Here is a 15,000-nt window from a genome sequence, read left to right on the forward strand (position 1 = left end):
GGTCACTGTGACCTTGAGAGGCGTCCCTACATGAGTGAATATGTATGTATGTATGTATATATGTATGTATGTATGTATGTATATATGTATGTATGTATGTAGATATGTATGTATGTATGTATGTATGTGTATTGTTGTGGCTGAGTTTCAATGTTAGTTGTGTGTGTGTGTGTGTGTGTGTGTGTGTGTGTGTGTGTGTGTGTGTGTGTGTGTGTGTGTGTGTGTGAATTTATGGAAACCCGGGTCCACGCCCATTGGAACTTCTCTCCCTTCCCTCCTTCCTTCCTTCCTCACTCTCTCTCTCGCTCTCTCCCTTCCTTCCCTTCTCCCTCCCTCCCTCCCTCCCTCCGCCTCTTCCATTTAAGATTTGGTCGTAAATAGAATAAAAATAAAAGATGTTCCTCCTCCATTTGTATTGCATTTATTATTATTATTATTATTATTATTATTATTATTATTATTATTATTATTATTATTATTATTATTATTATTGTTGTTGTTGTTGTTGTTGTTGTCATTCTTAATATTTTCCTTTTCGAATATTTTTTTTTACAATTTTTGCATCATTTCATAACAGAGAGAGAGAGAGAGAGAGAGAGAGAGAGAGAGAGACCTAAGACCTTGTGAAATGTAAATAGGATTTTTTTTAATGATACATATCTTCCAAGTTTTCAGCCTACCTCGCCTTTCCCAACCTATACCTCCCTCCCTTCCTTCCTTCCTTCTCTCCTCCCTCCCTTCCTCCCTTCTTTCCTCCTCCTTCCTTTCTTCATATCTCTTTACTTACCCATCTTGCCCCTCTTCTCTATCTCCCCTTCTTTCATCATTCTTCTTTCTTTCTCTCCTGCTTTTTCTCTTTTTTTTTCTTGCTTCCTTTCCTTCCTTCCTTCCTTCCTTCCTTCCTTCCTCCCTTCCTTCTTCTTCTTTCTCGTAAGACACTTCTGTTAGCCTTTCAATTATTCGTAAAGTTAAAATTAACAAATCTCTTAAAACCTCAAAATCTGCTAACTTTTTCCTAATATTTTCTTTTCGTTCTGCTCAATGTTATTCTTGACGTCTATTCCCATTTGCATAATCATCGACAAGTTGTTGTTTTTTTCTTGTTTTTTTCGTTTTATCTTATTTTTTTTATCCGGGCTTAAAGTTTATCTTCGGCGGCGTCTGTGGTTACGCTCCCCCGCCGATCCTCTTTTGTTTGTTTTTCAGTGATTTCCAAGCCGATCGGATCCTTTTAGGTCAAGCCAGACGCCCCGCCCTTCCTTCCCCTCCCTCCTCCCTCCCTTCCTCCATTCATCCTTTTATTAGGCTTAGGATCCGATGATGTTTGTTTTCTGTGCGTGTGTTTATTTATTGGTGTCGATCCTTATTTGTTTTAACTGTTTTTGTTGTTGTTGTATTGGTAGTTTGTTTCGTTTATATTTTCATCCTCGGGTCTCTCATTTATCTTTTTGTTAGTCTCGGAATCCATTGTTTTTATGTGTTTTGTTAGTATTGTTTTTGTTGGTGTCGATGCTCTTTTGTTTCTTCACTGTTTCTTTCACTTATATATTTTCTTCTCCTTCATCTTCTTCGACGTTTTCCTTTCATTACAATATTTGCGTAAGAATCCGATGGTGTTTTGTTTTATTCTTTGTTTTGTTTCTTTGGTACTTTTATTTTTTTTTCCTGTTTCGATAATGCGTTTTCTTCATCAATTTTCACATTTACTTACTTGTTTGTCTAATTAATTCCGTTTATTTTCTTCCCATTTCGTCTTCGTATTCATTGCACCCAACTAACTCATGACCCAGTGCCATATATCTTTTCCATGTTTATTTATTTATTTATCTATTTATTTATTACGTTCTGCCTAAAGCGCCGGTAGACTTTCTTGGTGGGGGCCTAGTCCGTTATGGCGCAGGCAAGTGTTTATAGTGGCGCCATATTCCTAGGCTCATGCTGTCCCCCGGAGCTCATCTTTGATCGTCTTTAAGAGAGAATCAAGAGTCCAGGTTGATAGGTGGTCTTCAGGACATCACGTGGGTAGTCCTCGGCCACATGACTGAAAATTGCCAGCTTGTTTGTACCGGCGGGCGGGACGTGAACTCAGCGGCGCCAGATTGTCGTTCTAACCATATCGTCACCTTCGTAAACAAACCGCCTAAGTCATTGTTTTCTACTTTTCAGGGAATCAGAAAAGAACTGTCATCATCTCATTTGGCTTAAGATTTAGGCAGAAACGAAAAGGCCAATTCTAGAACACTCAAACCCTGAATGACGAAGGCAACTATACAAAAATGGGCGTCGCATGTTTAAAAACTGATGTAGAGAAAAACCTGGAAATCGCTGAAAAATGACTTTGGCGATTATTTTATGAGGGTGACGATATAGGGCCATATTTTTAAACATTTCTGCGCCCAAGAACACGTAATTTACTAGTCTTTCGTGGGAGTTTAGGGCCTTTCCAGGGGTACTTTTATGACCCTGGTGGTAGTCTGAGCCTTCTTCTGTACCGTGAACCTAAAGGAACACTTATTAGAACTCGATTAACCTCCTTTTTGGCCTTTGGAAATAGTGTGTGTGAGGGGTGGGAGCATTTGACAATACCAACCATAGTATTTTCCGATTTCTGACACGTACCATTGCAAAATAACACCGATGATTAACCATTTCAATGATAACTATAAATGAATCTAGTTATTAGTTGAAGAAGGCAGTTATGGGGTCTGGAAACTATATATACAATGTTCCGAGTACGACAATCTGGCACCGCTGCGCGAACCACTCAGGCACCGTGGTACTATTTGCATTTTTTTCCACCTGGTTTTATATTTTTACCTGTTCCAATAGGTTCGGAGGAGTCGTTCCTTTCCTATCTATTCCATTAACATTCTTGCTGCACCCTCCCGTCCTCCATTCATCCTTGCATCAAGCTCCAGACCCCGAAGGCACTGAATTTTTTTTCTACATCGATGCTATTTTGTTTTTTTCGGGTGATTGCCATGTTTGCGCGTTCCTGTAAGGCAATCAGCGGCGTCCTTGCCTTGGCGTTCGATCCCTTTCGGTAACTCTTAAAGCCCCGCCCTCGCGAACACCCGAATTATTCTCTTACCAAGTATCATTTTCGCATATTATGGAAGAACGACTTTTAGAGCTTTGAACTCCGACGTGTGACCTTGAGCATTCTTTCAACTTGAGGTAACGTTTTTTTGGGGGGTCTATTATTTCGGGGAATATAGCAATGACTGTTTTCTCTGTTTTCTCTAAGCCTAAAGTTGGTCTGTGATTTTTTTGCCTCCGTTTTTACTGAAGAAATCTTATCCGAAAGGCATCCGGAAGGAAGAGAGAAAGGAAGGGAAGGAAGGAGAGAGAGAGAGAGAGAGAGAGAGAGAGAGAGAGAGATATATTGATGACACATCCTTGAGTAGTATTAGCGACACTGTAGAAAGAGATACTTATAGTACAATTGACTTTATTTTCTCAAAGCCTAAAGTTAGTCTGTGGTGCAAGGCTCGTGTTCTTCCCCCCTTCCTCCCCTTCTTCCCTTCTATTTCCATTCTTCCGGTCTCCTTCTTTCTCTATCTTGCAGCTCTTCTCTATCGCTTCCTCAAATAAAAAAAACGCAAAAAAAACCTTGAAATCTATATAAACAAGATCGCAAACGCTTTCCCGCCACTTTTAAACGTTTTCCCGCTCTTCATCAACGTTTTTTTTGGGGGGTCATTATCTTAAGGAGGCTGTCGTGCGTGCAAACATTGGTCTCCTCTCTCACTAGCATGACGGACAGGCTAAGATAGTGTTTATTTGAGAAACACGCCCTCTCTCTCTCTCTCTCTCTCTCTCTCTCTCTCTCTCTCTCTCTCTCTCTCTCTCTCTCTCTCTCTCTCTCTCTCTCTCTCTCTCTCTCTCTCTCTCTCTCTCGTAAAGAATGAAATAAGGAAAGGAAAGGAAAGGGAAGGGAAGGGAAGGGAGGAAATGAAGGAAGAGAGTAGTAGAAGTAGTAGTAGTAGTAGTAGTCGTAGTCGTAGTAGTAGTCGTAGTAGTCGTAGTAGTAGTAGTAGTAGTAGTAGTCGTAGTAGTAGTAGCAGTAGTAGTAGTAGTAGTCGTAGTAGTAGTAGTAGTAGTAGTAGTAGTCGTAGTAGTCGTAGTAGTAGTAGTAGTAGTAGTCGTAGTAGTAGTAGCAGTAGTAGCAGCAGCAACAACATCCGTTATCCACTACCACCCCCTCCACACCACCCCCTCCACCCCTTCCACCACCACAACCACTTCTCTTCCACCTTATGGGACTAGAATAGCGGGAAGCCTCCACTGCATCTATTATCTCCACTCCTCCACCTCCTCCTCCACCACCAAGGGGAGGAGGAGAGGGAGAGAAAGGGGGAGGGAGAGGTCGTGGGGGGTGAGGAGGAGGAGGAAGAGGAGGAGGAGGAGGAGGAAGGAATGTAAGATTGGAGGGAAGTATGTAAGGCTGGAGGGAAGGGAGGAAGAATGGGAGAGAAGGGAAGGAAGGAGGGGAGGGAAGGGAAGGGAAGGGAAAGGAAGGGAAAGGAAGATAAGGGAAGGGAAAAAATGAAAAAAAGGAGAGAATGAAGGAAGAAAGAAGAGCTGAGGGAAGGGAAAGGAAGGGAAGGAAGAGAGGAACGATGGAGGAAGGGGAGAGATGATTTAAGAGCAGGCATAAGGGAAGGGAAGGGAAGGGAAGGAAGGGAAAGGAAGGAAGAGGTGGGGAGAGGAAAGATGAGTGAGGGAATGGAATGGAATGGAAGGGAAGGAAAGGGGAAGGAAGGGAAGGAAGAGGTGGGGAGAGGAAAGATGAGGGAAGGTAAGGGAATGGAAGGGAAGGGAAGGGAAGGAAGAGGTGGGGAGAGGAAATATGAGGGAAGGGAAGAGAAGGGAAGGGAAGGGAAGGGAAGGAAGAGGTGGGGAGAGGAAAGATGAATGAGGGAATGGAAGGGAAGGGAAGGGAAGAGAAGGGAAGGGAAGGGAAGGGAAGGGAAGGAAGAGGTGGGGAGAGGAAAGATGAGGGAAGGGAAGGGAAGGGAAGGGAAGGGAAGGGACAAACAAAGGTATATCTTGTGTACCTTGAGTTAGGAGGTGAACATTAAATGGTTATAAACTACGAGACTTACATTAGTTGACCCCTTGTACCCCCTCCTCTTCCTCCTCCTCCTCTTCCCCTTCCTCCTCTTTTTCTCATATTATCTCCCTTCCTTTCCTCTCTCTTCCTCTTCCTCTTCTTCCTCTTCCCTTTCCTCCTCTTGCATTCAAATTATCTCCCTCTCTTTCCTCTATCTCCCTCTTCCTCTTCCTCCTCCTCCTCTTCCCCTTTCGTCCTCTTGTATTCAAATTATCTCCCTCCCCTTCCTCTCTCTTCCTCCTCATCCTCTTCCTCTTCCTCTTCTTCCTCTTCCCTTTCCTCCTCTTGCATTCAAATTATCTCCCTTCCTTTCCTCTATCTTCCTCTTCCTCTTCCTCTTCCTCCTCTTCCCCTTCCGTCCTCTTGCATTCAAATTATCTCCCTCCCCTTCCTCTATCTCCCTCTTCCTCTTCCTCTTCCTCCTCTTCCCCTTCCGTCCTCTTGCATTCAAATTATCTCCCTCCCTTTCCTCTCTCTTCCTCTTCCTCTTCCTCTTCCCCTTTCCTCCTCTTGCATTCAAATTATCTCCCTTCCTTTCCTCTCTCTTCCTCTTCCTCTTCCTCCTCTTCCCTTTTCCTCCTTTCTTCATATCATCTCCCTTCCTTTCCTCTCTCTTCCTCTTCCTCTTCCTCCTCTTCCCCTTTCCTCCTCTTGCATTCAAATGATCTCCCTTCCTTTCCTCTCTCTTCCTCTTCCTCCTCTTCCCTCTTCCTCCTTTCTTCATATAATCACCCTTCCTTTCCTCTCTCTTCCTCTTTCTTTTCCTTCTCTCCCTTCCTCCTCTCCCTTACGGATTCTTCAGGGAGGGAGAGAGGGAGAGAAGGAGGGAGGAGGAGGAGCAACTATGTGATCCGACACGCCAAAGAAGAGTAAACACAAGCTGGAGACGAAGATTATATAAGAGTTTTGATGTCTCCTCCTCCTCCTCCTCCTTCTCCTTCTCCTATCGTAAACTGGGTATGGGCTGTATATAGGGATGGATTCTTCCTCCTCCTCCTCCTCCTCCTCTCTTCTTTATGGGAGGTGAAGACACACCCTCCCTTGTCCCTCTCTCAAGATGGAGAAGGAGGAGGAGGAGGAGGAGGAGGAGGAGGAGGAAGGGAAGGAAGGAAGGAAGGAATGAAGAGGAGAAGGAAGGAAGGAAGGAAAGAAGGGAAGGGAAGGGAAGGAAAGAGAGAAGGGAAGGGAAGGGAAGGGAAGAGAGAGAGAGAGAGAGAGAGAGAGAGAGAGAGAGAGAGAGAGAGAGAGAGAGAGAGAGAGAGAGAGAGAGAGAGAGAGAGAGAGAGAGAGAGAGAGAGAGAGAGAGAGAGAGAGAGAGAGAGAGAGAGAGATTAAGGAGGTGATATGTGGGTAAGAATGTTCTATTGTAACGCGCCATTGTGTACCTGTCTATAGCTCGCTGTCTGTCTGTCTGCACGTCTGTCTGTCTGTCTATTTATATCCCTCTTTCACCCCTAATTTGTATGCTGGGATGTGTGTCTGCCTCTCTGTCTGTCTGTCTGTCTGTCTGTCTGTCTGTCTGTCTGTCTAGTAGTTTCTTTGCATTCATCTCTTTCATCTTAGTCGACCTCTATTTTGCCTGTCTGTCTGTCTGTCTGTCTGTCCATCTGTCTGTCTGTGTGTGTGTGTCTGTCTGTCTCGTAGTTCCTATGTGTTTATCTAAACTCTCCTTTATTTTGTCTGCTTGTCTTTCTGTCTGTCTCTGTCTGTCTGTTTCGTTATCTCTGTCCATCTCCTTTGTCTGTTTGTCTGTCAGTGAATCAGTTATTTATGTCTGTAATTTAAGTCTGTATCTATCTGTCTGTCTATCACTTTGTCCAATATGTAAGTTTGTCTGTCTGGTGTCTGTCTGTCTGTTGTTCTGTCTCTTCCTGTTTCTCTCGATCTGTTTGTTTGTCTGTCTGTCTCTGTCTGTCTCTGTCACTCTGTCTGTCAGTCTCGCTTTACAAGGACATCTCTGATCTGTGATGTGGGTGATGGAGAAACAGTCTCTCTCTCTCTCTCTCTCTCTCTCTCTCTCTCTCTCTCTCTCTCTCTCTCTCCCTCTTTTTTGTGACATTCATTGGGATAAAAAATGCATTAATTCACTTCTTCCACTATTTGATTCAGAGAGAGAGAGAGAGAGAGAGAGAGAGAGAGAGAGAGAGAGAGAGAGAGAGAGAGAGAGAGAGAGAGAGATAGAGAGAGAGAGAGAGAGAGAGAGAGAGAGAGAGAGAGAGAGAGAGAGAGAGAGAGAGAGTTATAATGACCCTGTGTTTTAATAGTTTAATTTCTTAACTAACGTCATTATCATTATTTCTTATTTCGGGATCTCATTATCAAGTCTCTCTCTTAACATTCCTCCTCCTCCTCCTCCTCCTCCTCCTCCTCCTCCTCGGACCCACGTGCGTGAGCGTGTGATCGACTGATATCATGTTTTATATTTTAGAGAGAGAGAGAGAGAGAGAGAGAGAGAGAGAGAGAGAGAGAGAGAGAGAGAGAGAGAGAGAGAGAGAGAGAGAGAGAGAGAGAGAGAGAGAGAGAGAGAGAGAGAGAGAGAGAGAGAGAGAGAGAGGAGAGAGGAGAGAGGAGAGGAGTTGAGGAGAATATAAGATGAGGAAGAGAGCGAGGATAAAAGGAGGAAGAGGAGGAGGAGGAGGAGGAGGAGGAGGAGGGAAACCCGGTACTTGAGGTATAAAAAGTACGTGATGAAAGAGACTCTTCTGCCTCCTCGTCTTGTTGAAAGGAATTAGTAATATAATCATCATCATCATCATCAGTAGTAGTAGAAGTAGTAGTAGTAGTAGTAGTAGTAGTAGAGGTAGTAGTAGTAGTAAGGGAAAGGTGAAGATGGTCCAAATGGTATCCCTCAGTCATAATTTGGTGTGCATGTGTGTGTGTGTGTGTGTGTGTGTGTGTGTGTGTGTGTGTGTGTGTGTGTATATTTCTCTCACCACCTATTTTATCTATTTTCTCCTCATTATTTATCTTTATGTAAACACTATTATTATTATCATTATTATTGTTATTATTTGAGTTGTCATTGTTGTTGTTGTTATTAGAGTTGTTTTTGTAGTTGTTGTTGTTGTTGTTAGAGTTGTTGTTTTTGTTGTTGTTGTTGTTGCTGTTGTTGTTTTATCTGAAGGCCAACACCTCACATTCAAAACAGACTAAAAAAAATATATCCGTGTAACTTAAGCTTCTTGCCCCAAAAATAAAAGTAAAATAAAGAACTAAGATAAATTTGCACACATAAAAGCAAATAAGTTAATAATAAATGAATGGATACAGAGCAATAGAGTAAATAAACAAATAAATGAAGAAACTAACTAAACTAAAAAAAATAAAAATTAATTACGTAGAAAATACAATAAAAAATCAACACGCTAAAAAAAAAGGCAAAAGAAAACCAGAGAAAATATTAACATACACGAATCACCACCACCACCACCACCACCACAACTACCACCACCACCACCACCACCATCACCACCACTACCACCACCAACAACAACAACTACCACCACCACCACCACCACCACCACCACCACTACTACCACCATCACCAGCATCTACTCTCCTCTCTTCTTCATCTCCACGTTTCCCCTCCCTCAGCATCTCGCAGCCACAATCTCCACCATCACCAGCATCCACTCTCCTCTCTTCTTCATCTCCACATTTCCCCTCCCTCAGCATCCCGCAACCACAATCTCCACCACCACCACCACCACCAGCATCCACTCTCCTCTCTTCTTCATCTCCACGTTTCCCCTCCCTCAGCATCCCGCAACCACAATCTCCACCACCACCACCAGCATCCACTCTCCTCTCTTCTTCATCTCCACTCTTATCCCACCTTCAGCATCCCCCAACCACAATCTCCAGCACCATCACCACCACCATCCTCACCACCACCAAAGACACATCCTCCCCTCCTTCTCACTCCCCTCCACCACCAGCATCCACTCTCCTCCCTTCCTCATCTCCACTCTTATCCCTCCCTCAGCATCCCGCAACCACCATCTCCAGCACCACCACCACCCCCTCCTCCCCATCTCCCCACCACCACCATCACCAGCACTCTCTTAATCAAAATCATCGTGGGATCCTATCGTTGTTATCGAGGGAGGGAGCGTTAAGCAAGATAAGGGAGAGCTACTTTGTTTTCTTGCCGTCCCTCTGAGCTGCCTACTTGCTTTCTTATCGCTCCCAGTACTACTAAGGAGCATTAATCACCCGCGTCCGAATTGGTGATGTTGGGGCTGGTTAGGGGAGGGGAGGAGATGGTGGGGGATGCTGGGAGAGTGAGGAGAGCGGAGATAAGGAACGAGAGGAGAGTGATGCTGGTGATGGTGAGGGGATGAGAGGGAGGATGTTCTGGAAGATGAGATAGGAGAATGGATGCTGTGGAGGGGAAAAGAGGAGAGTGGCGATGAGGAAGGGAGAGAGAATGGATGCTGGTGAGATGAGGGAAGGATGGGAAGGAGGGATAGAGTGGAGGGGAAGGAGGGAGAAAAGTGGATGCTGAGGGGAAAAAAGGAAAGTTGAGATGAGGAAGGAAGAGACTGGATGCTGGTGATGCTGGTGCTAAGAGATGACAGGTGGGATAGGGAGGATGCTGAGGGGGGGATAGAGTGGAGATGAGGGAAGGGAGGAGAGTGGATGCTGCACTGGTGGGGTGAGGGAGAGTGGGAGAGGGGGGGGGATGCTGATGGAGAGGAGAGGAGATGAGAAAGGGAGGAGAGTGGATGCTGGTGGTGGAGGATGTGGGGAGCTGTATGGTGGAGATGAAGGAAGGGGAGGGGTGGAGTGCGTGTGCGTGTGTGTGTGTGTGTGTGTGTGTGTGTGTGTGTGTGTGTGTGTGTGTCCGTTGGTTTCTGGTTCCCCATTTCACTCATTATATATTTCTTTTCCTAGTAATTGATGGACATAAAAAAAAATGAATGAAATAAATGAAAATGAATAAAAAAATGAAAAAAATAACCTGTGTGTGTCTAACGAGGTATCCACATTCATTTCCAGCCCTCCCTTCCATTCATTATACATTTTCTTCGGTAATTAAAAGTCAAAATGAAGTTGAAAAAATAATAATAATATCCTGCATCTTATTTTGGCACTTCAGACTTTAACGTTGCATGAGACGCTTCAGGTTTGACGCTCAGTAAGTCCTCAGCAAACAGGCAAACCGAGGAGACAGATTAACTCGTAACATGCATTTAAGTTACAACAAATACAACAAACTTTATCGTGATCCTTTAACATAATCATTACTCTTCGTGTTGTTTGTTGATGCGAAGACCGACTTGACTTCTTTATACAAAATTATGGTAGCTGGTTTTTTTTTCTTTTTTGGTTAACATGTACAAGTAAATTTGGGGAGTAATTAAGTCACTTGAGTAAATACAGGATTAGCAGAACAGTAGTAGTAGTAGTAGTAGTAGTAGTAGTAGTAGTAGTTTAAAATAATATAGAAAGTGTTGTTATATATTTGTGAGGTTACCAGAGAAAGAGAAAGTTTTGGATTAAATAATAGAAAAAAAAGCAATGGTGTTCTCTCTCTCTCTCTCTCTCTCTCTCTCTCAAAAATTGAATTCCAGTACCCACAGTTATAATTATCTTTTCTAACCTAACTGGAAAATGTAAAAAGTATGAAAAATAGAAAAGGAGAAAATAAGTATGAAATAAAACTAGAAAAGGGAGAAAAAGAGCATGAATAAAATTAGAAAAGGGAAAAAAGAAAAGAAAAAAGAGCTAAGGAAAACTAGAAAAGGGAGAAAATAAATATGAAATAAACTAGAAAAGGAAGAAAATAAATATGAAATAAACTAGAAAAGGAAGAAAATAAGTATGAAATAAACTAGAAAAGGGAGAAAATAAGTATGAAATAAACTAGAAAAGGGAGAAAATAAGTATGAAATAAAATTAGAAAAGGGAGAAAATAAATATGAAATAAACTAGAAAAGGAAGAAAATAAGTATGAAATAAACCAGAAAAGGGAGAAAATAAGTATGAAATAAAATTAGAAAAGGGAGGAAATAAAAATAAAATAAAAATGAAGGTAAAAAAACTAGAAAACGGTGAAAATAATCATGAAAAAAAAAACTAAGGGGAAGAAAAAAATGCCTGACGAAAAAACCATCACCTTATTTTCTTCTCCTTGTTAGCGGGAAGAAAATATCACAACGACCTTCAATTCGCCTACAAATAAATAAAGTCACACAAAGAAAAGGAAGAAAAAAAAGGAGATAACGATATTCTGATAAGTGTTTACGCGCGACATTTACAACTTACATTAAAAAAGAATCTTAGAGTTAATATAGATAATAATGCGATAAGAAAAAGACACATATAATGAATTGATGTTAAAGAGATACATAGAGATAGATATATAGATAGATAGATAGAGAGATAGAGATAGAGAGAGAGAGAGAGAGAGAGAGAGAGAGAGAGAGAGAGAGAGAGAGAGAGAGAGAGAGAGAGAGAGAGAGAGAGAGAGAGAGAGAGATAAGTGATGAATTTGATGAGGGAAGGAAAGAAGATGAAATAAGGAAAGATGAAGAAGAAAAAGGAGAAAGAAGATTTGCATTTGACTGAAAGAAAGAAGGAAAAATAAAAAAAAGAAGAGAACGAGAAAAATGGAGAGAGAGAGAGAGAGAGAGAGAGAGAGAGAGAGAGAGAGAGAGAGAGAGAGTTTTAAGCAGAGAGTGAGAGTGTTAAAGTCTCGTCCAATCTCTTACTTTAGATAACTTTTGGGGCGGGCAGAGTTCAAGGTCACGTGTGGACTCTACTTTCTTTACTCTCTCTCTCTCTCTCTCTCTCTCTCTCATACCATTAAAGGACCTATATTTTTTCTGGCAAAGGTAAACGTGACAAAAAAATGACCAGGTGACCCTTTACCTGAGAGAGAGAGAGAGAGAGAGAGAGAGAGAGAGAGAGAGAGAGAGAGAGAGAGAGATTGTTTCGTCACTAACGTATATTGAAGTAGCAGAGTAACATACAAACAAACGTCGTGTTGGCAAGATGCCCAGCTCTCTCTCTCTCTCTCTCTCTCTCTCTCTGGCCAAGGTCACGTTCAACCTTCCCACCGTGAAAATATAATAAGTGACAAAACAACAACAACAACATCAATAATAATAATAATAATAATAATAATAATAATAATAATAATAATAATAATAATAATAATAATAATAATAATAATAACAATAATAATAAGTAACATTGTATTCGTATTAATAAATTTACATATAGATTATCTCTCTCTCTCTCTCTCTCTCTCTCTCTCTCTAGTAAGACACGCCCCTGATTTATAACCCTAATAATTATGGGCATTTACACTAGACAAACAGAGAGAGAGAGAGAGAGAGAGAGAGAGAGAGAGAGAGAGAGAGAGAGAGAGAGAGAGAGAGAGAGAGAGAGAGAGAGAGAGAGAGAGAGAGAGAGAGAGAGAGAGAGAGAGAGAGCTTCTTATCTATATGTATTTTGCATTGTTAATTTATTCGTCACCATTACTTCTTATCACGACCTCTTATTAACTTTCCTTTGACACATTTACCACTTTTATCCAAAATTACTTACTCTATATTTTTCAGTTTTATTAATTCTGACGGTTTTCCTAACACGTGTCCTCAGTCTATGGTACACACACACACACACACACACACACACACACACACACACACACACACACACACACACACCAACTCCGTCTCAACCACACACACACACACACACACACACACACACACATACACACACCAACTCCGTCTCAACCACACACACACACACACACACACACACACACACACACACACACACACATCTTAGTCCCCTCCCCCCAACCCCATTCCCAGCCACACACACACACACACACTTACACACATTTACAAACACAAACAAGGGAAATAAAACATGTAAGATTCTAGTGATATCAAAGCCACGGTAGACAATAAATAAGGAAATTGTGGAAGTGGAAAAAAAAAACGAAACTTGAGACTGAGGGGGATTTTTTGTTCTTTTTTTTCTTTTTTTTTTTTTCTTTTGCTGCTTCCCGTACTGTAAAAACACACAAAAAACAACAACCACCACTTACCTCGCCACACACACACACACACACACACACACACACACACACACACACAAATAACAACAACAAAAAACAGCAACGGATGAAAGAAGGGGAAACTAGAGTAAGGGAGAGGAAAGGGAGGAAAGAAGAGGAAATAAGGAAGTAGAAGGATGAATGGGAAATAGGAGAGGAAGAAAAGGGTGGGAGAAGGGTAAGAGAAAGAGGAGATAGAGGAGAAGAAAGTAACAGAATATGAGCAGGAAGAAAAAAAAACAGGAACGGAAACAAGGAATTCTGAAAGGGGAGGAGAAATGAAAATGATGAAAGTGAATGAAAGAAATAAAACAGGAACGGATACAAGGAATTCTGAAAGGGGAGGAGAAATGAAAATGATGAAAATGAAGGAAAGGAAAAAAAAGAAGTGACGGATACAAGGAATTCTGAAAGGAAGGAGAAATGAAAATGATGAAAATGAAGGAAAGGAAAAAAAAACAGGAACGGATACAAGGAATTCTGAAAGGGGAGCAAAAATGAAAATGATGAAAGTGAATGAAAGAAAAAAAACAGGAACGGATACAAGGAATTCTGAAAGGGGAGGAGAAATGAAAATGATGAAAATGAAGGAAAGAAAAAAAAGAAGTGACGGATACAAGGAATTCTGAAAGGGGAGCAAAAATGAAAATGATGAAAATGAAGGAAAGAAAAAAAAGCAGCGATGGATACAAGGAATTCTGAAAGGGGAGGAGAAATGAAAATGATGAAAATGAAGGAAAGGAAAAAAAAACAGGAACGGATACAAGGAATTCCGAAAGGGGAGGAGAAATGAAAATGATGAAAATGAAGGAAAGGAAAAAAAGAAGTGACGGATACAAGGAATTCTGAAAGGGGAGGAGAAATGAAAATGATGAAAGTGAATGAAAGAAATAAAACAGCAACACATACAAGGACTTCTGAAAGGGGAGGAAAAATGAAAATGATGAAAGTGAATGAAGAAAAAAACAGCGACGGATACAAGGAATTCTGAAAGGGGAGGAGAAATGAAAATGATGAAAATGAAGGAAAGGAAAAAAAGAAGTGACGGATACAAGGAATTCTGAAAGGGGAGGAGAAATGAAAATGATGAAAGTGAATGAAAGAAATAAAACAGCAACACATACAAGGACTTCTGAAAGGGGAGGAGAAATGAAAATGATGAAAGTGAATAAAAACAACAACAACAATGCATACAAGGACTTCTGAAAGAGGAGGAAAAATGAAAATAATGAAAGTGAATAAAAAAAGACCAGCCGCATACAAGGACTTCTGAAAGGGGTGGAAAAATGAAAATAATGAAAGTGAATAAAAAAAGACCAGCCGCATACAAGGACTTCTGAAAGGGGTGGAAAAATGAAAATAATGAAAGTGAATAAAAAAAGACCAGCCGCATACAAGGACTTCTGAAAGGGGTGGAAAAATGAAAATATTGAAAGTGAATAAAAAAAAGACCAGCCGCATACAAGGAATTCTGAAAGGGGAGGAAAAACTGAAAATGATGAAAGTCAATGAAAAAACAAAACAAACTCAAAACTACAACACACATCTTCAACACTCACCTTCGCACACACACACTGCACGCAACTCCACACACCAAAGGGCGGACCGAGGTTGGGACTCCACTCCTCCCCCAGCGCGTATCTGTTCTTGCCCAGCCGACACTCTGCACGGGGGGGAGAAGAAGGGACAAGACGTTAGGTTCAGGCGTCAACAGATAAGCGGGGAAGGAAAGATAGGGGAAGGAAAGATAGAAGGAAGGAAAGCGAGGGGAAGGAAAGCGAGGGGAAGGAAAGTTAGGGGAAGG

The 15,000-nt window shown here is 41.6% G+C and overlaps 1 protein-coding gene across 2 annotated transcripts in view; it reads right to left on the reverse strand.

The window, feature by feature from the left end:
• The window catches only part of LOC127008727 (dorsal-ventral patterning protein Sog-like), a 172,187-nt gene that overhangs the window by 88,113 nt on the left and 69,074 nt on the right, over nucleotides 1-15,000 (reverse strand). For both annotated transcript variants that reach the window (XR_007761276.1, XM_050881084.1), the window contains exon 2: nucleotides 14,756-14,859. Coding sequence is in view for 1 of the 2 variants with exons in the window: in XM_050881084.1 (XP_050737041.1) it covers nucleotides 14,756-14,859 (104 nt within the window). In the remaining variant the exon portion in view is untranslated. The remainder of the gene's footprint in view (nucleotides 1-14,755; nucleotides 14,860-15,000) is intronic.

Source organism: Eriocheir sinensis, chromosome 38 (genome assembly GCF_024679095.1).
Source record: "Eriocheir sinensis breed Jianghai 21 chromosome 38, ASM2467909v1, whole genome shotgun sequence".
Taxonomy (NCBI): domain Eukaryota; kingdom Metazoa; phylum Arthropoda; class Malacostraca; order Decapoda; family Varunidae; genus Eriocheir; species Eriocheir sinensis.